General features: G+C 37.8%; 1 protein-coding gene across 2 annotated transcripts in view; it reads right to left on the bottom strand.

Annotated features, from left to right (window-relative positions):
- Positions 1–23,096, bottom strand: part of LOC308631479 (arf-GAP with SH3 domain, ANK repeat and PH domain-containing protein 1-like) — an 88,106-nt gene that overhangs the window by 12,523 nt on the left and 52,487 nt on the right. The window contains exons 8-17 of one of the 2 annotated variants that reach the window (XM_081262725.1): positions 22,456–22,529; positions 20,940–21,033; positions 17,929–17,957; positions 17,765–17,843; positions 15,777–15,850; positions 14,317–14,410; positions 13,509–13,710; positions 9,671–12,964; positions 5,248–5,431; positions 190–1,122 (exon numbers count right to left, since the gene is read on the bottom strand). In XM_081262725.1, coding sequence (XP_081118851.1) covers positions 190–1,122; positions 5,248–5,431; positions 9,671–12,964; positions 13,509–13,710; positions 14,317–14,410; positions 15,777–15,850; positions 17,765–17,843; positions 17,929–17,957; positions 20,940–21,033; positions 22,456–22,529 — 5,057 coding nt within the window. Of the gene's footprint in view, positions 1–189; positions 1,123–5,247; positions 5,432–6,932; positions 12,965–13,508; positions 13,711–14,316; positions 14,411–15,776; positions 15,851–17,764; positions 17,844–17,928; positions 17,958–20,939; positions 21,034–22,455; positions 22,530–23,096 lie in introns of those variants that run through there. The other variant, XM_081262726.1, reaches the window with a different exon arrangement.

Consider the following 23,096-nt stretch of genomic DNA (forward strand, 5'->3'; position numbering starts at 1 on the left):
GGTTGTGCTGCAAATGAGGTCTAAGTTATTTTTGCTGGACAACAGGTTGTAGTTCTGTGTTGATACAGAAACACATTCATAATATCTACATTTTTATATTCATCAAGATTCAACATTTAGCCATAAGCAGGTATCACTTTGAGTATTCCTTTGAAGACTCTTTATAAAGATATCTTGCTTGATACTTACTTCTTCTGCTTTCTCCTCTCCATATTGATCCAGTTGTTCTTTTAAATGATTAGTTTCATTGATTAATTCCAAATATTTGTTTTCCAGCATGAGACGATATCTGTCATTCCGAGCTTGAAGTTTTTTTATAACATCATAAAATTGGGTTTGGACATTAATAATTCCATCTATTTTATTTTCACCTTTGTTCTGATAGTCATGCAATTGGTCTTCATGCAATGTAGTTTCTCTTTGTAGTTCAGATACCTTCTCTTTAGAAGCTTCCTGCTTTCTGAGGAATTCATTCCTTTTTCTTTCTTCATTTTGATACCTGTGTTCCATCTCCTTCGGTTGGCACTGTCTTTGTTTTAGGTGTCTGTTTACTTGATCTGTAGCCAAAGTCATTACTCTTGTCTGATGCAGCTCGTTTTCTAGGTCACTTGTTTTTACCTCAAACTTTGGAACCTGTTGGGAAGGAATCTCACTACTACCGTTTAGGTTAGATACATCAATATTCTTTTTTTCCTGTGAACTAAAGTCTTTATCTCTGCCTCTCTGGAAAGCAAGTTTTACATTTCTTTTTGGTGTTGGACTTTCACCTTGATGGGGTGGAGCAGGACCAGATCTGGCAGAGTGAGATTTGACATCTGTTTCTGGTCTTTCTGTGCTTTGTTTTTCACTCTCAGGTGTGAAATTTTGCAATGTATTCTCAACTTTCCAAATACCCAACTGTTCATTGTCCTGAAATATTTCCATAAGTGTTTCCTCATTCAATTTTTGTGTCCATGGAAGGCTGGTATTCTTTTCTCTTAAAATTTCAGTATTCTCAAAGCACTTCTTTTCCTGGTTCTGATATTTTACTGTGTCCATTCCCAGTCTCTTCATAGAGACCTCATCCTTCTTCTTGTGATATTTATGCAATAGCTTGTTCTCTGTCCCATCACTAGGAGAAACCTAAATAAAACCAAGGATACATTTAGCTAGCACTCAATAAAATGATGTTTCATAATTTTCACTGAAATTAAAGAAAAATCTGTTTATTTATATGGTGAAAGGGTTTCAATAAATAGATACCCACAGAAGAAAAATTAGATGTAAACTTCTGAGCTTATCAAAATATAAATTCCCAAGAGTTCACAAGTTAATTCAAAAAGATGGATCTATGGGAGTAAAAGAAAATTATAACTTAAAGAATGTAGGAACTGCCAGGTTCAGGGGCTCATGCTTGTAATACCAGTGTCTCAGGATACTGAGGCAGGAGAATCACAGGTTCAATGCCAGTCTTCAGAAATTCAGTGACACCCTGACTCATTCATACATAAATAAATAAATAAATAAATGGCTGGGATGCATCTCAGTGGTTGAGCACCCTGGTTCAATTCCTGGTTATAAAAAAAGAAAAAAATTAAAGATTGAAAAAATCTGCATTATACCAGAATGAAAGAATAGATTAAGTGATTAGTTAGTTTGCCAATGTAAAAAAAATAACTTTGCAGAAGAGAAGCAACAGAGAAAACCCCACACATATAGTTATCTAATACTAGACAAACACACTATAAAACATGCATTGGGGAAAGGATAGGTTCCTCAGCCAATTGTGCTGGGAAAACTGAAAACCCATATGTCGTAGGAGAAATTTAACCCCTATTTCTCAAAAACAACGTGGATCAAGGACCTAGATAATAGATAAAAGACCCTATTACAAGACTATACAGGCCCAGCGCTCCATCTTGTCAGTGTAGGAACTGAATTCCTCAAAAAGACACTTAAAGCACAAGAAGTAAAATAAAGAATCAATAAATGGGGTGGTATCTTTACAGCAAAGGAAACCATCAAGAATGTGAGTAGACAGCATATAGAATGGGAGAAAATCTTTGTCACTGACATGTCAGATAGAGCATTAATCTCCAGAATATATAAACAACTCAAAAAATAACTCACAAACAAAAAATAACCCAATCAATAAATGAACAAAAAACTGAGCAAGCACTTCAAAGAAAAATATGTACAAACAGTTAACAAGTATATGAAAAAAATGTTCAACATCTTTAGCGATTAGAAAAATGAAAATTAAAACTACACTGAGATATAAAGAATGCAAGTAACAATAAATGTTGGTGAGAATGTGGGGAAAAGATTGACTCATACATTGCACCAAGCAATTTTTCAGGAAAGCAGTATATAGATTTCTCACAAAACCTGGAATGGAACGACCATTTGACCCAGTTATTCTGCTCCTCAGTGTATACTCCAATGACACTATAGTGACACAGCCACATAAATATTTATAGCAGCTCTTCACAAAAGTTAAGCTGTGGAACCAACCTAGGTGCCTTTCAACACATGGAAGGATAAAGACAATGTGTCATATATACACAATGGATTCAGCCATGAAGAATGAAATTATGGCATTTGCTGGCAAATGAATGGAACTGGACACTGTCATGCCAAGTGAAATAATCCAGCCCTCCAAATCCAAAGTCTGAATATTCTCCTTAACATGTAGTTGGTAACACACATAAGGGTGGAGGATAAAAGAATAGAAGTTTGTTGGTTAGACAAAAGTGAATAAAGGGTTGAGAGGGGAGGGGAATATAGTAGAATGAATCTGACATTACATTCCTATGTTCACATATGAATACATGACCAGAAAAACTCTACATAGAAGAAGTTATATGCTATGTATGTGTAATACACCAAAAGAACTCTATTGTAATGTATACCTAAAAACAATAAATAAAAATTAGAATTCACTACTTCTATGTTGATCCACTTTTAGGATCGTATGATCTACCCTTTAAACAGTTAAAAATTCCAAATATTTTATTATGTACCTATCTGTTGGGATGGCTTCAGTGGCAAATAAAAGAACACTTAACTTTAAGAAGAATAAGTTTGCAATCTGACACCTCATGTATTCAACCAGACCATAGTAAGAGCCTTAGCTCTACATCTACTGAGACATAACAAAAGTTCTCCAAGGTCTTTTCCTAAAAATATTCCTAGCATATTCTGTTTTCTAACATTTTGTAGCTGTGAATGAGAATTGCATCTATACATAAAATTATAAATGTAGGAACAGCATTAAACACATGATCTATATCAATGAACAATGTATCACAATTCTGAAAAGGAGCACAAGGCTAAAAACATAGGCAAATTGCACGATTTTTCTCGAAGTCTTTTGTCTCTGCTTCTAGTGCTCATCCACAAAGCCAGTTACTTCTGTCCTATGAATGGATAAACACCAAAGAAGGCCTGTGTTTCAAAATACAAATGACAAATAAGGCAAAATGTGTAAGGCTCTACTCAGAAAATCCTGAGATTTCTACTCAGTAACATTTGTTTCATCTCAGTGAACATTGAAACATGAGTCAATATAAAATAAAGGAAATAAACAGATCTTATGTATTAGGAACAAATACTTACCAGTAATTTATTTCTAAGAACGTACTATGGTATGCCATTTTTTCCAAAGGTGTTTTGTACTGAAGTAGGAGATTACTTGAAGCAAAGTGTTTGTTTCTCTTCTTAAAAGTGAGAAAATGATTTACAAAACCAGAGTATTTGCTGGCCCCACTTTTCCTCCTTACTTAACAGTGGGAGTAGTAATGCACATTAATACAACAAGAGAGCAAAGTCACTTCCCCAAACTAGAAGATCTACTATTAGAAGCAAGGGTTTTGAGATCATAGAAAAATCAACTATTCCTCTGGAAAATATTAAAAGTCTTTTCTCTTTATAAGGCTACTCTGAAAGTCATGGATGGGACTGCTGCGGAGAAATACAGTTGAATTAAGAACATTACTTAATTCAATGGGACAAAAACTGCACCCCTCACCTCCAAAATATGTACATTATGGTTATAAATATATGGATTTAAAACCCTCTATACTTTCCCATAATTAATAGATTTACTGTTTAACTATGTTACACACACTCACTCTCTCTCTCTCTCAATCATTTGAAAACAGAAGAAAATAATTCAGGAAACATTTCCTTTCTGCACGTCTATCTCTTTTTGTTTCCAAAAATGTGTTACTGAAATTTCATATTGTAAATTCTGGCATTATGGTCTCATGGAAATCGTCTGTAGGTTTCATTTTGTTCTGCTAAAATCTACAAATTTATTTCAGCAAGGTTTTGGCTGTATATCAGCAGGTGACAGAAGTCTAAAAGATTAATTTAAGAATGGGACCTTCAAGATTAAAAAATAATTCCAAAAGGTAGATTTATTCTTCATGAGTAAATGTCTTACATTTCACCTGCACAAATGACAGATAAATTTGGGTGAGTGAAAACATTTCTTGGGGTGGGGATGTGGCTCAAGTGGTAGTGCGCTCGCCTGGCATGCGTGCAGCCCAGGTTCGATCCTCAGCACCACATACAGACAAAGATGTTGTGTCCGCCAAAAACTAAAAAATAAATATTAAAACTCTCTCTATCTTTACAAAAATTTAAAAATTAAAAAAAAATTTCTTAAATGCAGACAGAAATGTAATTGTGAAACACTTTAAAAAAATGATTTAAATAGGTGCATAGATATTTAGTTTGTATTTTAACATAAAACACCTAAATTTGTATTTATGTCAGTGATTAAACTAAACTTCTTCATTCAGAAAACAAATGCTGAACAACTACCAGATGCTAAGTTTTGCTGTAACTAGTTTTGTCATAAATATCATCATTTAATTTTAGAGTCAGATAACATTGTGTTTTTTTTTTTCTGGTTTGTCAGATCTTTTTTTAATTTTTTTTATTGCCAAATAACGAACATTGTGTTTTAAATCAAAATAATAGTTCACACCCCACATACCCATGCTTTGGGAAACAGCAGACTGCATATAAATGGAGGTCCTAGAAGTCTGTGTTTCCTGGCATTGTGGGAGATGTCTGAAGTGTGTGGAAGTACACACACATGATGACTGCATGTTGGTGAAATTGCCAAACAGCACATTCCTCAGACCACATTGCCATCATTAAGTGAAACATGGCCACATACTATAAGTTAAAGGGATTTTATAAATAATTCAAATGAAATACAGTAAAAATTTGAAACTTTACTGAACGTTCATTTACCTGATTAAAATGATTTCTTGCAGTCTCCAATTCTGTATCTATTGTACAAACAGAGATTTCAGCTTGCTTTCTCACTTGATCCTCTTTGTTAAATTCTGTTTCTTTTTCTTTTAATGGGTTCTTATTTTTTTCATGTAACATATCATCATTTTTTCTATTCACTTCATCTTCTTTTAAGGTATATCTGAAGTTAATACAGATGCCTTTTAATTGATTTTTGCCAAAACCCAAACATGTCTTTTTATGTTCTGGCTCTTTGTATGCTGATTTAGTATCTTAATAAAAATTTTATGTTCTCTGAAGCTTTTCTAGTTTAACATTTTAAATTTCTCCTTTAATCTTGTGTAAAACATACATAACTGAAAGTCAATAATAAAAGACTGTTTTGTTATTTGATAAGTTTCTGTTACTAGCAAATCTTTTAGATACCACAGAAAAGTAAATTAGAAATGATTTGGTAAATTGACAAGTTTAAGGTAATTTTTTTTGCACAATCATAGGTCCTCCCCAGTTAAAAAGATAATTTCATGTCAAATAAGTTTTAAAGACATTGTTTATATACAAACTTATGAATTCAGTAGTAACATCATTTATCTTCATAAAATATGTCAGGTATACCTATAACTGGCTTACAGTGTAACAGCATATTCAGACATTCTTTTTTCAATATGTGTCTTTTGGGGCTGGGGCTGTAGCACAGTGGTAGAGTGTTTGCCTAGCATGAGTAAGGTGCTGGGTTCGATCCTTAGCACCACATATAAATAAAATAAAGATATAAAAAATATGTATCTTTTGTACTACTATAACCCCGAACTGGGATAAATAATCTAATACCTGTTATTATACTTTTTATGTTTCTTTTATGGTAACACTCTCAACTTACCTTTTTGATCATTATGTATTTTACAAAAAACTCAAAATCCATTTTTGAACAAGATGGGACCTAATATTTAATCCAATAATGAAGAGTAATGTTCTTCAACAGATGAAGGGATAAAAAAAATATGTGTGTGTGCACACACACAATGGAATATAAGACATAACAAAAATAAATTTATGTCAACATATAGTCTACTGTCATGTATACCTAAAAACATAAAAAGTATATGTCCTTTCAATATAGAAATATGAACAAATTTATGAATGAGAATGAATTTGAATAAAAAATAATCTATTTTCATTTCATTTTTTAATGAATGTTAATGTTAGAAGTGTAGCCTAGTGTCTAGCTCAGCACTAGCACATCACACTAGTAACACAAAACCCTGAGTTTGATCCCCAAAATCAGCCTAAAAACTATAAATGTATAACATGTTTCAGGGCAGTGAAAAATGCCTCACTGGTGGAATACAAACTTTCTTGAGAGAAATTTAAAAATCCTGTAATCTTTTTAAAGTTTCCCAACTTTAACCAAATAACTCTATATTGAAATTTTTTTCAAAAGTAAACAGAAATATAGAAAGTTATTTTTTTTTCTTTTCTTCTCATCCCCAACTTTGGTACCAGGAATTGAATGCCCAGAAGCTAAATCCCTTAGCTACATCCCAAGGTCTTTTTCATTTTTTTTGTTGTTGTTGGAGACAGGGTCTCATTAATTTGCTTAGGACATTGCTGCTATGTTAATGAGAATTATTTTGAACTTTTTTTTTTTTTGGGGGGGGGTCAACTGAGAATGTTTATTTAAAAGCAATTTTAAATATTAAAAAAGTAGAAATTAACACATACAGTACTGAAAAATGGTCACATTAAATACATGTGAAACGAAAAGTGTACTGATGTTTGATGGTAACATCCAGATGAGGATTCGGAAATTAACGAGTGGCACTATGGGATTCCTATACAACACGTTGAAGATCTAGGCAATACAAAAATAAATAGCAATTGCTGTTCAACAGTCAAACAGACACACACTACTTGCAGAACATTACTTTCTCCTCCGGGGAAAAAAAAGAACTAATTTGCTATTTTTTTTTGGGGGGGGGAAGGTCCCATTCCTTCAAAATACTATATCATGTACAAAATGGCAGATCATGGCTCTTCACCGAGTTTAAGAATGAGATCAGATTTAAACTCAACAAGATTGCCAATGGTTTTTCTATCTAGTTTTCCTATGTCCCACAGTAAGCTGGATTAGAGAGAACTCAAATTCCTCATGGAAAACAAAACAAAACCAGAGAGGAGGAGGAGGAAAAAAAAAAGGTCTGAAAAATGCATCTGTGAGAGTTTCTACAATAGGGGAAACAGAATAGACATCGCCTCCACATAACTCTAGAGACGGAGCTTGTGTGTGTATTTAAAATAACTAGTTTATTTTCAGATGAGTTGCAAATAGTCTGGCCACAATGAAGAACGGCTCTTTACTGCAACTTCAAATTGTGAATGAATGAGCTGGGACTCAGGGCAGCCTCAGATGCTGACTTCCTGTCCTGATACCAGTGTGGCTTAAATGCTGAGGCTGCTGGCACGGCCAGTCACATATCAGCATGTGGCCTGGTGCCTCCCTCACATTCTGGGTTAGGTGCGGGAATGCACGTGTGCCCTGATGCTGAGGAAGCAATTGCTTAAAATCAGTTTCCAATAGTAGCTGATAAAATATTTCTCAGGTATGCCATGCAAGGTTTATTCTTCAGGTGGCTACTCAAAGTTTTCATAGTAACCACTTAAGCAGAACTAAATATTTACTGAGCACTGTGACTATGAAAGAGGGTTTTTCCTATGGATTTGGTTGGGAATTGTGCTTCTGTGAAATTAACATTTCTCATTCACGGCTAAGATTATCTGCTTAAAAATATTAAGTCTTCTGTGCTGTTGCCAAAATAGCAGTTTAAGCAAATGGAACATCAGAATGACACGAGCCTTAGAATCAAGGACAGTTCCATTGGTTGTGGAACATGACTGCTGTATTCTTGTCCAAAATTCAGACTGATGCCAAAGATCAAAACACAATGTTCTTAGTGGTCTGATAAGCATGGCTGGGATGAAAACAAAATGAGAGAGAGAGAAAGAGCACAAGTGACAGAGAAACAGAGACAAGATTCCTTGCAGGGAGAGCTTTTTCACAGTGCAATTCATAGCAGCTTCCAAAACTTGGTTATGAATTGACTTGAAAGGGAACTGTCTAGTGGCTGGCGCTTCAGATGGGAACACTGATGTATGAAGAAGAGCAGAAGAGCTTGGTTTCAGCACCTGGATCCTACTCTGGAAACACTGTGTGAAGGGCTGACTTTTAATTTCTCCATTTTGAATAGTCTTTTAAAAGTTAATTTATCCAAGAACAAAACTAAGAAAATAATTTAAAACCAACACTTTAGATGCTTCAACACAATTGAGGGATGCTGATTCATAATACATTATGTAAATTCATACTCTTTGAGAGAGTTGAATGACTGACTACAAACAGATATAGTTGCAACCTTATAATTTCTGCTTTAATGGCAATCAAGTTTAAAAAATGTACAGTTCAACTTATTCATACTATTTATTCCTTTATAAAAGGCAAGATTTCAGGTATAAGCTTCTAGATGCATGCATAATGTAGAGGCTAATATTTTCTGGCAGTCCTTGGTTCCTGAAAGTTAAACTTCATCAGACATATTTTAAACTTTGTCAAAATAGGCATGAAGGATATGTTATTTTTGCATAATGAGGTAATATCTCAAGGGTGGGCACTCATCATCATAAGACAGTATAAATCCACTTGTCTCAACTTGCATGAGGCTGTGTGCATTGTAAAATGCCACAAAGAGTTTTGGGTCAGTGAACATTTGCTGAAGGAGTAACATATTTAACTGAGCACTTGTCTGTAATAAATACCAAAGTAGGTTTTTGTAGCTGTAAACTGTGTACACAGATAACTACAGGCTGGTCTGTCATGGAGCTAACTAGAAGTTTCACCTGGAGAACAGAACCCACCTCTTTGCTAATGCTGCATTTTCAGTAACAAGATTGAGAATACTGCACTGGAAGGAGCAGAGTCGACTCTAGGCCCTTCAATGGCTGCTGAACAGAAATCACTCTACTTTCAAAGCCAGCAATTCCTACACTCCTGGTTTTTTGTTGTAGTTGGTTTATTTTTTATTTTTATTTTTTATTTTTGCTTGCTTGTAAAACAGCACAGATAGAGAGAGATGTAAGTGCTAGGTGCCAGGGACGGCTTTGGCAAACCAGCAAGGCGCACCGGGCCCCGAGGCTACCCTCATACTGGCAAAGGCAGAAGACCACAGGATATTTACAATACATACTCTGTTCCCCTCCCGAGGTGGCCCTCGAGGAGTTTCCTATTCTGTAACAGCAGCTATACACACACTGTGCACAGGGTGGCATGGAAGCAGAAGTCTGGCATGGAGGATGGAGACAACCATAAGGTTCTGCTTTCTGCTAGTCGGACAGGATGTGAACAAAGGACACTGGAAAGACCCCCTACCTTTCAGGCTGTCCTTCGATGTGCCCAATCCACCACTCCTGATCCTCTTCCCCTGTGACAATAATCACTTCTCCCTCGATGAAGGTGAGCTCGTCGTCGTTGTCTGCCTGGCAGTCGTAAATGGTCTTCACGCGTCTCACTTTATTCTTCCCCGTGTTGATCTTTCTGGGTAGTGGTACAGGCGTCTCGGGCAGAGTGGGCGTGAGGTCACTGGAGTCCTCAGATGCCTGCTTCGGGACAGCGTCTCTGGACTGCATGTTTGGGGAGAGATCCCCGGGGTGTGACTTCTGTGTGACCTCGGAGGGCTGCTGAGACTTGGGCGAGATGTCACTCGTCTGAGACTTTGCCAGCAGGTCGCCCAGCTGGGGCTTGGGGGGCAGGTCCTTCATGTGCGGTTTGGGAGGTAAGTCTGAGAGCTGGGGCTTGGGTGGCAGGTCACCCAGCTGGGGCTTGGGGGGCAGTTCTCCAGGCTTAGGTGGCAAATCTCCAATTTGGGGCTTGGGGGCCAGTTCTGTGGGCTTTGGGGGCAGGTCTCCAGGTGGTGGCTTTTGTGGCAATTCTGCCAACTGTGAAGATTTCTGAAAAATCTCAGGCGGGATGTTGGCTTTGTCTAGGGAGAGATGATGGCTCGTTTCTGTTTTCCTTAGTGCCACTTTCTGAGGTAGTTTAGGAAGAACTCTTGGGCCAAGGGCAGTCTTTGCAGAACTGGTGCTGGATTGTTGAGACAGCCCCTCAAACTTGTTCGCGGTCTTACTTGAAGATGACGGACCCACATCGTTACCCCAAGGAATTGCGCCTTTGTTTGGGGGCCCGTGAGGTAGTGGGCTGGGAGGGTCGGACAGGGTTCTCTTGTGTCCGGGTGGTGGGGGAGGAGGCCTCTTCTTGGAAAGGGTGGAGCTGCCACTAGAGGTCTGGGTGCTTAGAGGGAGTGTTGAAGGTGGGCCAGTTGGACCTTTCCCGGCATTCCTAGGAGGCAGAGGTGGAGCCTCTGCAGTTGGTGACGTGGGCGAGTCTGTGCTCGTGGAGGCATAAATCTGGTTGGTAAAGGCCCCGTAGGAGAGCCGCTGCTTGTCCCGTGGGGTGCTGAAACCTGGCAGTGACAGCTTGTCCTGTGGGGAGATGCTGGAGGAGTGGCAGAAGCTCTGGGGTCTGGGCGAGCGCTCTTTCTTGATGGGGCTCGGTTTGTCATCCAGATCATCATCGCTTTCATCGATCTCCTCCTGTCGAAGGTTCCATTCGTACTCTACGTGGACGTGGGGATTGAACTTTCCAGATTTAGCCTGGGAAAGCAGATCTTCGCACTGGGAAGCTTTGAGTCTCTTTGCTATGTCCAAGGCAGTTTCTCCAGCTTGGTTAACGATGTCCACGGTGGGCTTGCTCCTCAGCAGCAGCTTCAGGCACTCGGGCTTGCCGTACATGCTGCAATAGTGCAGAACCGTATTTCCCAGGGACGTCTGCTTATCCAGGTTCCCACAGTTTTGTACAAGGAAGTCAACTAAATGGAGAGATGTCTGGTCTGCAGTTCGGACGGCAAGATGAAGGGCGGTCTCCCCGAGCTCCTGTCCAGGTTCCAGCAGTGGTTCCATGAGCTCCACCCCCTCTGCATAGACTTGAATGAGTGCAAGTAGATCCCTGGATTTGATGGCCTCCAGCAACTCACTCAGCTTAGCTGACGAGGAGGAGCAGGTCTTCCTTGAGAACCTGTGGCCGACGTACTTCGCAGTGATGTACTCTTTTCGTACAGTCATATCACTTGAAGGGGTAGGTTTTGGTGAAGGGCTGGGTAAATTTGCTTCCATAATATCATTAAAACTATTGTTTCCTACATTCTTGGCCAGCAAGAGTTCAGAAGTTCCTAATTTGTCTAATTCCAAAGATTGAATTCGAGAAATATGAACCCCCATTTCCCTATGGATGCCGGAACATTCTATACAGGTCAAAATACCCAAGTTGGTTGAAAGCCAGGTGGGTTCTGACGAGCCACAGTCACAGCACACGTCATTCCCGGGGAGCCGCTGGACCTCTTCAATGATGGCTTTCGTCAGATCTTCCAAGCTGTTCTCCCCTGTGCTCTGCTCGCCCCGGAAGGCCATGGTCAGGGCCTCCTCTTTGCTGTTGGTCAGCACCGATATCCACGCCACATAATCCTGCTCATCTTCTGCCTGAAAATGATACGTCCTATTATGTGAAATCAGGTCAAAAGACTTCTTGTCCTCGGCATTCGGTTTCACCTGGCAGGTAAGAAGGTTCAACTTGGCTGGCTGCCTATTGGAAGTTGCGTGTGAGATGGTCAGAATTCCATTCTTGACGGTGCACTTCCTCCTTTGCCACACTTTCCGGATCCCGTCACTCTTCTTCAGCAGGTAACCCTTCTTCTCACTGCCGTATTCCTTATTGCCCTGGAGCTGATGCATGCTGTACCCTCCTTGCCGGCTCTGGGAATCTTCTTTCTGATCAAGCTGAAGAGAGGATTTTATTAAATCTCGAAGTGCAGTGAGCTGTTTCTTTTCTTCATCCTGGGTCTGTTTTATATTATATAAATCAGCAGCCAGTTTTTCAATGTACTGTTTCAATTTATCAGCTGTTTTCAAGCCATCTTGGAAGAAATTGCACTGTACGTGATAATACTTTATAAGGTTCTGCAGCAGATCCACACCCTTTTTGGTCTTGATTTCATTGACTTTAATGAGATACTCACACATTTGGAGCTGAAACAGGCGCCTTTCCTTCTCCATTTCTTCGGCAATCTCAGCTCCTGTTATCTCGGTGCGGATCATCCCGTGCTGTTTTGCATGCTCTCTTTTTTCCTTTTCAATTTTTGTAAACTTTGTCTCATAATCTTTCCAGGCTTTGTCAAATGGCTTCTTGAGATCTCCTTTGACTCCCTTTAGGTCTCCTTTTAACAAGGAATCCAAGGTGAAGATCACATTGTGGCTCAGACCCTGGAGCAGATTTTCCAGCAGTGTGGACAGTTCCTTTGTAAGAGTAGAAAACTTGACAAAAGCGGTGCCAAGATCGGGGTTGTCTCGACTTAAAAAATTACTCCCAAACTTATCAAGAACTTGTGCATAGTTTTCTTCATTTTGTACATGGTCTTGACCAGAATTATATATTGCTTTTACAGATTTCTTCACTTTCTGCAAGGCTGTTCTATCTTGGTCTAGAGCCTCCTCCAGCAGCGTGACGGTGTTCCTGCAGTTGTGCAGCCGCGTGGTGAAGCTGGACGTGGTGGGCGAGTTGTAATCCTCGGTGGTCTCGGCGATGAACTCGGACACGGAGATCTGGTCCGGCATCCTGCCGGGGGGGGGGGATGAGACACAAGCGGGGGCGGGGGGTGAGTCACGGTGCAGGCTCCCGGGGCTCATGAACGCCCCGCGCGCAGCCCTGCGCCCGGCCTGGCGCGCTCCCACCCTATTTTGAACTTTTGATCCTCCTATCTTTGTCTCCTAAGCTGCTGGAATTATAGGCACATGCCATGGTACCTGAGTAGGAAATGATTTTTTTATAAATGATATTTCTTGAAATATTAATTGTAATAAAAAGTTAAAAATATAAACAAATAACAATCCCAAATTATGCTGGTTAAATAAATAGATTACTAGCAGATGGAGTTCCACAGAGACATTAAAATTGTTATGGGAAAAATATGAACTTAGTTTTTAGAAGTAATCACATTTAATAATATGCTATCATATTTGTAAGAATTTATAATTTATTCACGTTTTCTCCTTTGCAAAGTGCTAACAGATGAGGCAGTAGTTACAAAAAAAATTTCCTTCTTATTTTACTGGATTAAAGGAAAAGATTCCACTCCTTCTTTTGATCTAGGATATAATACCTCAAATTGTGGAGTTGTTGTTTCACTTCTATATTTTCTTGCTTAAACTCTGATACCCTCTTTTTTAGCTCATGAATCTCATTTTCCAGTTGTGCATTTTTTTCAAAATGTAGTGAACACTGTGTGCAGTGACTTTTTTTGCTTTTTATTATTCTTTGAAGTGATAGAACTGCTTTCTGGATTTTCGATAGGCTAACAGAATCTGTCAGAAAAAAGAAGATAGAAATAAAATATGTGACTAATTTAAATATATGAATGCTGTATATTTCACATGCATTATTTATACACTAAAACAATGAGTGCATAAAACACGTGACACAATATGCTGAACTCTGAAGATATAGCAAATGAGATTAGACCCCTATTGTTCTTTAGCTTAAAATCTAATGGAGAAGACAGACACAAAAAAAGATCATTATAATTTTAGACAGATGATATTAGAAAAGAGGTTTGTGATCTAATACATATATCTGATCTTTAGAAAAGATTCCCTGAGGAAAATAAAAATACACTGAGAAATGAACAGAAAGCAGGTAGAATGTGAAGAACATTATTCTTTCCAACATAAAAATTCAAGTTTTTCAACTCCCCTGTGCTCTATACTTGTCTTGTACAGAAACTAAGAGGGACACTCCCACTATAACCTGCTGCTGGACTTTGGTCTTGAGAGAGACAACTCTTTATCTTTCTTGCTTTTTCTTTATTCCCTGTTTACTAGGTTCATTTCTCCCAGTATTAGAATACATCAGCACTCATGTTATAAATCAATATTCTATCCAAAGAACTGTGTAGAATATGTTGTTCTTACCATGGACATGTCCATCTTCTTTCTCTTTTGCTTTATGATGTTTCTCTCCAGATGAGTGAGAAACACGCATCTGTGGATGATCCTCAGAATATACCTGTAAAATAAAGGACCCCAATGAGCTGCATGAAGACTTCACTATCACTCTTTTAGACATCACCCAAATTTTGGTCTTGAAAGCAGCTAACTAACATGTAGATAACTACAGACTGAGCAGTCATACTTTCCATAGGGTGTCTTAGCATTGTGCTCCAGATGAAGCTGAACACTTATCTTCCAATGGCTCCTGATTTGGTAAAAGCAGGGTGGATGTCATAGAAAAGGCATTCCTTGACAACGTGCTAACAAAGGTGTACACACCCCAAAGGATGGGAGGAATGATATTCATTGTAACTCATCCGACTTTGCATTCACCATCAAATGTGAGAAGGCTTTCAAGTCTTATTTTAAAGAATTTTGAGGAGTATGTTTCATATTAAATAGGATTACACTTTTTAAACAATGAACTAACAAAGTTTTTGTTTGAAAATATGAGACTTAGGTGTTCAGTTGGGGATCTGACACTGAGATATGGCCCCTGCCCAGGATACACCCCAAAGGGAAAGCTGTAAACCCAAGGACCTACATATGCCAGCCAAATAAAATAAATCTAGATGTGTGCTAAATCTCACACCAGGAATGTTGGCAATGTGAGAAAAAAGATGAGATAGCATCTCTAAATTCCATCATTCCCCCATTAATGCACACAAATACATTTCTTTAATATACTAAGACATTTTGATAAAATTATTCAACATATTGACTGAATTTTCTGCAAGGATGAGAAACAAAATGAAAAGGTCACCACAGAAAAATTGTTTAATACATGTAAGAAGACAGAAATTTCATCAACATACTGTATACACAACCAGAGATATAAAAAATTGTGCTATATATGTGTAGTAAGAATTATAATGCATTCTGCTGTCATTTATTTTTTAAAAAATCAATAAAAATAAACAAAAAATAACAAATAAACATTAACCAGGATGTAAAGTTAATATATTTCAACTTGTAGCAAATAACTACTGATTTTCACTAGAATTTTGAGCCTGTGACAACATCACCCTTTCACATGAATGCAGTCAGTGACCATTACCATTCATAACCCAGGTGGTTATTCGTCAGTCTCAAATTTAGTCTCAACTTTTTATTTTTCAAAATGTTTATGCAAGTGGAAGCACAAGCAACATTTAGAATTGTTTTGCCTCCATTACATAGTAAATTTAGCTATAAGTTGACAGGACTACTAATGCTATTTTCAGATTCTAACCAGTTCAGAGTGGTTTTAGATGTAATTAGTAATATATAATGCCTGGATTCCAAAAGACTATTTAAAAGGTATTTTCATTTGGCCTCCTTTACTTTCCTCAAGAAAGAAAAACAAGAAGAAACAGGAAGAAATGCTTTATATGTTGACATACCTGAGACTGGGTACATTGAGCGTCATCAAAACTTTTGTCCTCTTCTTCTGAAGTCATGTCAAAATGGGTCTCTGCTGATAAATGAATACATTTACTCACATTCCTTAGAACTGCATTAGAAAGCGTGAACATCAATCCAAATAGAAAAGGATAATTGTAACACCAAAACAACTTAATATTCCCAAATATGATTTCCAATTAAGTTTAATATTTGGTGAATAATTACTGGTTTCAACTTTCCACAGTTTTTCTTTTTTCTTTCTCTTTCTTTGTGTATACACCTTGGGAGTAGACCCACAAACTTATGCATTCTTGTCAAATACTCTACCATTTAGTTCTATCCCATGGCCACTTTAATTGGCAACTGGAGTCCTCTGAGTGGACTGAATACAGCCATCCTTCAAGGCTTGGACTTCCAAGTAGTTGTGAATGAAGATGTACCCATTTGCACCCAACAAACATTGAGTTCTCAGGGAGTATTTTTTCTTGATCCAAATCCTCAACACACATCTTATAGACATGACAGGATACAAGGTTCAGTGCAAACCATATTGCCAAGATTTGTCTACTCAAGATCAATGAAATTTGCTAAGAAACAAGCTTGAAAATACACATGGAAAGAAGGGCTGGTTCTGGGAAAATGTTAGTATAGAGTAAGCTGCATTCTAAGCGGCACTATTGCATGGAGACCAAAGAGTGGGTGAAGAGCTTCTCAGCAAAGTGAGTGAAAGAGGGATTTTATTCAAATCCCTAAAATTTCTGAACACTGAAAAAGTCCAGAGATTCAGTAATCTGTGTACCATAAACAAAAAAAGCCTACAACCTGCATGCAGATCTGCCTCAGACAAAGGGGGAGAGAGAAGAGGAAGTTGCATTCTAAGTTGTACCACGATGTGCCCTGCTAAGGAGAAACCTGAGATCAAAAATATTGCTTACAGAGTCAGAGTCACATCTACGGGGTAAAAATGGGAGTTCATAACCCACTTGAATCAAAGTGTGAAATAGGATATATCAAGAACTATGTAATGTTTTGAACAACCAATTAAAAAAAATATTGCTTAAACTGATCTGACCAAAAGGTGCACTATGCACTGGTGCTTAAAAAGCATGCTCTTCTCTCAATGGGTGATGGGAGTGCTGAAGCCATAGCCATCCTCGGAAAGACTGCAACAGTAATTTCTTTGATTCAGTTCCTCTAAACAACACACACACACACACACACACACACACACGCACGCACGCACATGAGGATCCTGGAAGTGCCTATCAAGGGACCTAGGTTGTGCCTGATGGAAGGAAGAAAAAACTGGTGCAGGCTAGACTATACCCATGTGACTCCGGTGAGAAGGGCAAAGGGGAACCTATGTGTCTGGAAGCTAATGTGACCAGCTGAAGTGTCAGAGAAAATGACCTAAGAAGGCAGAGAAGATGTGCCCCCAGGGATGGTGTTTTTTCTGGCTACTCACCCCTCAAAAAGACAGGTGAGAGGTGAGTAGCCAGAGAGCAGGAGATGGTGAGAGCATGAAATTCTGTAGGCCCACACAGAGAAAAGTATGAAATAGGTCAGGATTTGTCTCAGAATAAAGGGATAGGTGAGGCCTAATGCCAGAGGACAGTTGAGGCAGAGGAAAGGTATAAAGATACAGAATGAGGCTTGGCTCATGTCGGGAAATATTTCTAAGAAATTTCAGAAGGTTGACCTTTCACATTCTAAAGAGATGCTTATGGTGACATCTGCATGGTAGCTAGTTCACTCCAAAGGCTGGAAATAGGGAGAATGTAATAGTATGATATGTAGGGGAAACAATTCAGAATTGAGGGGATATTCCCAGAAACACAGAGGAGAGATCATTTTCTGTGACTACTGATGACATTGTGAGGAAAATCCTCCCACTTCTTTGGGAAAACCACCTTACATGTGGGAACACTGGTAGCATTTCAAGTGTTTTAACATTGTGTCCCCTGGAGTGTTGTAATGCAAAACTTACCCAATTTGACTGTCTTTTCTTTCACCTTGCCTAATCCTTTCCGTGGAAGCGCCTCTTTTATTGTGATGGGATCAGTGCGCTTAGAAAGAAGATAGTACATAAAGAGTGTATTTTTCATTGACTACAAAGTTAATAATTTAGAATAAATATAGAAATTTAATTACCTTTCTGAAATCAGATGAATCCCTAGAGGCTGAAAAACAAAAGGGGTATATAATCAAGCAAAGTTGAAGAGGACAAAACAACTCATGCATTACAGATGCCTCCACATACATCTGAGGTCCATGGTTCAGCTGTGCTAAAAATTATGCTATCTCCTGGGTTTCTGTGCTGGCTGGTTTGGCTGACAACAATCATGTGAGTAAAGGAATTTTGTGAATAGGTTTTGTGAAACATGCTGTTCATTTCACAAACCTGAGATTATCTGTCCAATGACCATAAATAAAACAGACAAGGAAACATATACCAATGCAAAGATACAGATTGATGGAGAATCCAACAATCCTCTAGTGGAGAAGCAAAGAAGGTCCCTAAGAGATTCAATGGCAAAGGTGAAGTCAAAACAAAAACAAGCCATAGAACCTATCTTACTGAAATACTATTGAAAAGATTTAATCTTTATAATTTTAAGTATGTAGATATTTACTGCATTTGTCCTTTCATTTTTGTTTAGTAAGGCCAAAGCTGTGTTCAGATCCCAGGGAAACGTTAGGTTCATTTCTCAACAAAGATATCTGAAGGAGTCAGTTGATATACATATTTTGACACTGAAAGCTATGACATCTATTATTTGTTTCTTATATTCAGGTGGGATGCTGGTTCCTCTTGTGCATCCTCTATTCCTGTATTCTCTGGTTTAAACAGATTAGATTTTCATGATCCCCTTGTGTGAGAACAGATAGTTTCTACATCTAAGAAATAAAGGTTAATTGGTTTAAACTTTTGAGACATAAAAATTTAAAGGGAAAGTTGAAATGGAAGAGCACAGCTTTATCTGATAACAATAATATATTATTACACACACAAACACACGCATATATGACAAAGATTTTGGGTATTCAAAGAGTAAACTGTATAAAGAGTTCTGTTTGCAAATGAGTTTGGTTTGGTATGACTTGCCAGTGTTTTAAGTGTATTCACAAAAGGCCAGGCCTATCAAAAAATTATAATTAGCTTTTGAAGGATGAGGATGTAGCTCAGTAATGAAGTGAATTTCTAGAATGCCCATGATCAAAATTTTATTTTTAGGCAAATAGGAAAGAAATACAGAAAGTAATTATGTAAGGAAAAAAGAGAGGGAGGTAAGGGAGTAGAAAGAAAAGAAGGATGGAAGGAAGGAAAGAAGGAAGGAAGGAAGGAAGGAGGGAAGGAAGGAAGGAAGGAAGAGAGGAAAGAAGAGAAAGAGTAGAGCTGTCATTAAAAATCACGAATGATTCTGAAATGTAATTTTGCTCCTCAGAATGACTCAATTTAAACCACAGCAAGCAGTATGTATGATAGGTATGGAGAAAAGATGGTCATGGCTGGAATCTTTCCCCAACTTACAAGCCCCTCATGATTCAAATGATGGACAAGTTACAGTCTCTCACATATTGTGGAAAGATAGATGTACTGATAGCCCCTGAATTGCATGCTCTCAGTTTCCCCTTCATTCCCTCCAAGATTCCCCAGCTAACTTATTTTGTTTCTTCCACATTTCTCCTTCCCAGGAACTTTTCAAAAGCAACATCTTGATCTCTGGTCTTGATTCTTTATATTTTCCATTTTGTCTATGAATTATCCCCACTCTTTCTTTTTCTTTTTTTTTAGTTGTAGATGGACACAATGTCTTTATTCATTTATTTATTTATTTATATGTGTTGCTGAGGATAAACCAGTGCCTCAGGCATTCAAGGCAAGCACTCTATCACTGAGCTACAACCCAAGTACACCACTCTTTCTTAATTCCCAATTTAAGGATTAGACCTAAGAAATATAAATTCTATACTTTGAGTTCTTATCACTTGCCAAGAGACAAGATCAGAATAAAAACTAGATGTATGAAATAACTTTATTACATTTGATGTTCCAGTGGCTCTGCATTTAGTTTTGCTAAAAGGAAATCCTCTCCTGACCTCTTTACGTGGTGGCCGGCAGATAGTGATCATTGGAATCACCTTACATGGAAGAAAACATAGATGTGCAGGCCAGGTAAGTCAGAGTATACATTTTGAATAGGGATCCCCACAGATGATCTATTAGAGTCTGAGAGTCTGGGTCTGCACTTAGTCTGCTTCTCATTTCCCTGCCTTCAAATGCCTTACAATAATAGAGCCAGTTTTCCACCCAATGATGTTCCCAAACCTGAATGATGAGAAGAAGTCCTTTCTCCTTCATTTGCTCACTGTATTCTCTCTGCTTTTCTCAAGTGTCTATTCTTCCTTCTCCTTTCCAAATTGTCCAAAGAATATTTTAAAAACCTATGAATTTAGGTATCAGTCCATAACAATTTGCACATTTTTCCACTTCCCATACTTCTGTTTCTGCCATCTGTGCTTCATCCCAGGTAGTGGCGAGAATGTCTATGATATAGGTATTTTTATTTTTTATTTGTTTTAATTACAATATTGTTTTATATAAATTTGTGACCAGACACATGGATTTATGAACATTTCACTTAAAAAGAAAAAAAAACTTCCTTTCTTCATGATCAGTTCTTCACACGTCAATTCCTTTCTAATGACAACTCAGAAATGAGTGGTGAGAAAAAATATTCACACCTTGAGTCATTTGCACAACTGGAAACTCCCATTTTCCTTCCACATTTTGAACAGGTGGTCTTTCTATTCTGGTACATGACTGAAATTTATCAGCCTTCATGGCTTCTTTTTCCTTCATTTACTCACTGCACTCACTCTCTCTGCCTTTCCCAATGTGTATTCACCCTTATCCTCTCTATTTTACATTTTCCAACTCCCCTATGATCTATGCATGTCTTGTATAGAAACTAAGAGGGACACTCCCTCTATAACCTGCTGCTGGACTTTGGTCTTAAGAGAGACAACTCATTATCTTTCTCACTTTTTCATTATTACCTGTTTACTAGGTTCATTTTTCCAAGTATTAGAATAAATCAGCACTCAAGTTAGAAATCAATATTCTGTCCAAAGAACCGTGTAGAGTATGTAGTTCTTACCATGGACATGTTCATCTGCTTTCTCTTTTGCTATATAATGTTTCTCTCCAGATGAGTGAGAAATGCACATCTGTGGACCACCCTCAGAAAATACCTGCAAAATAAAGGACCCCAATGAGCTACATGAAAACTTCACTATCACTCTTTTAGACATCACCCAAATTTTGGACTTGAAAGCAGCTAACTAAAATGTAGATAAGTACAGTCATATTTTCCACAGGGCAACCTAGAATTTGTGCTTCAGATGAAGCTGAACTCTTGTCTTCCAATGGCTCCTGATTTGGTAAAAGCAGGATGGAATCATAGAAAAGGTATTCCCTGAAAATTTAATAACATAAATGCATGTATTCTAAGAGTGTAAACAACTATATATCACAACCCCACAAGATGAGAATGCATTAAATACTTAATTAAACATTCTTGAGAAATATAATTCATATTATGTTGCAATACATGCTTTAAATATCAGACTTATGAGACTCAGTGTGATAAGAGATTTGGAATTATGTGATATTGAGCAGGAATAAGACTGTATTGGACTTGCCTCATTTTGGTCATCACAGTCTCACAGGATCTAAAGAGCTTATAGTAAGTGTTTCACTGTGAGATAATCCAGTTTAATAAAATGACAAAGTAGGGTGAAGAAATGTTCCTATGGTACTGTTAGAAAGCAACACACAGGATCTGGGTAGAGTAAACAACATGTTCCTCTGAGAGAGAACTAAAAAGTACACCAATGAAGAAAAATGACGGCACAAAAATGTACAGCACTTCCTGACTATTTTTCAGAGCTTGAGTCATATTGGCTCCTGTGTGCATTCTGGATAAAAAAAGAGCAGCTATGGAAAAAAGAAAACCTGGAGAGGCACCGTAGAGAGCCTCAGACCAAATGAAACCTAGAATTTTGGCTTTTAGAATAGTAAATAAATTCAAGGATTTCACCAGCCATCCATGGGCTGGATGTGTGAGCTATGCACATTTGAGTGTATGAGAAAAACTAGTCTGAAATTACTGTCTGATTAGGATCTGCATGTATGTGTGTCTTTTCACTCACTCTGCCTGTGACACCCACAGAGCACCTGAGATGGGTGTGATTTTCCATGTTTATATGTAACTAAAACTGAGCCACTGGGAAGGACCACCTTTTACCATAAATATACTCAATGACCATCACCACTATATATGTTCATTAATTAAAATGGTTATTAGCAAAACCACTAATTTTAACTTCTTCATCATTTTCAGGGGTTAAAAAAACAGAAACCCAAATAATATTCAGAAAAAAAATCTGCCCGAATCACAAGGATAATATTTATCTACATGTTATCCTGAATTTTAATGCTATTTTCAGATTCATAACCAGTTAAATTCTATTAGGTTCCAATATTAAATTATCATCTTTATATTTCAAACCACTGTTATGAAAGGTAATCAAATTTGCCCATATTGACTTTCTTAAAACAAGGAATACAGTAAGAAATCAGAAGTTTTAAAAAATATATCTGAGTGAACACACCTGTGGCTGCTTATTTTTGGTGTCATCAAGACCTTCCTCCTCTTCTTCAGATGATGAGAACCAAAGTGGTTCAGCTGAAAAATGTATGTAGATTTACGTAAACAACTTAGAACATTTAGAGAGAATGATAGTCTGCCAAAAATAAAAAGTAATAATAAGCTTGAATTTTAGGTGCTATTACCTCTTTAACTGTTTATTGGTGGGGTATACTTGTGTGTACTCAGTGATTTAACCCTAGAACATTGCAACATTGGCAAGAGCTCTGCCAGAGTTGTATATTTGTTTATTTTTGGAAACTGGGTCTCTCTAAAGTGTTTGTTTTGGCCTGAGACTGCCATGCTCTTGTCTCAGTCTCCCAATAGCTGTGTTTAGAGGTGATCCACTGTACCCAGCAGAGAATTTTTTTTCAGGGAATGTTTTTAGTGGTATAAAACTTCAACCGTCTACCTGAGGAGACACTATGTATCACCAGGTTTAAGAAACCAGAATATCTCAAAGGTATATCCACTCAAGATGAATGAAAATTTGCCAGAATTAAATTTTAAAAACACTATAGAAATGTGGGGATACACACAATTTGGTATTCTCTTCCCCGTAACAGTAACTTTTAAAAACAACTATTCATCAGTAGTCATTTCCAC

This window comes from Spermophilus citellus (assembly GCF_964194105.1).
Source record: "Spermophilus citellus genome assembly, chromosome: 12".
NCBI lineage: Eukaryota > Metazoa > Chordata > Mammalia > Rodentia > Sciuridae > Spermophilus > Spermophilus citellus.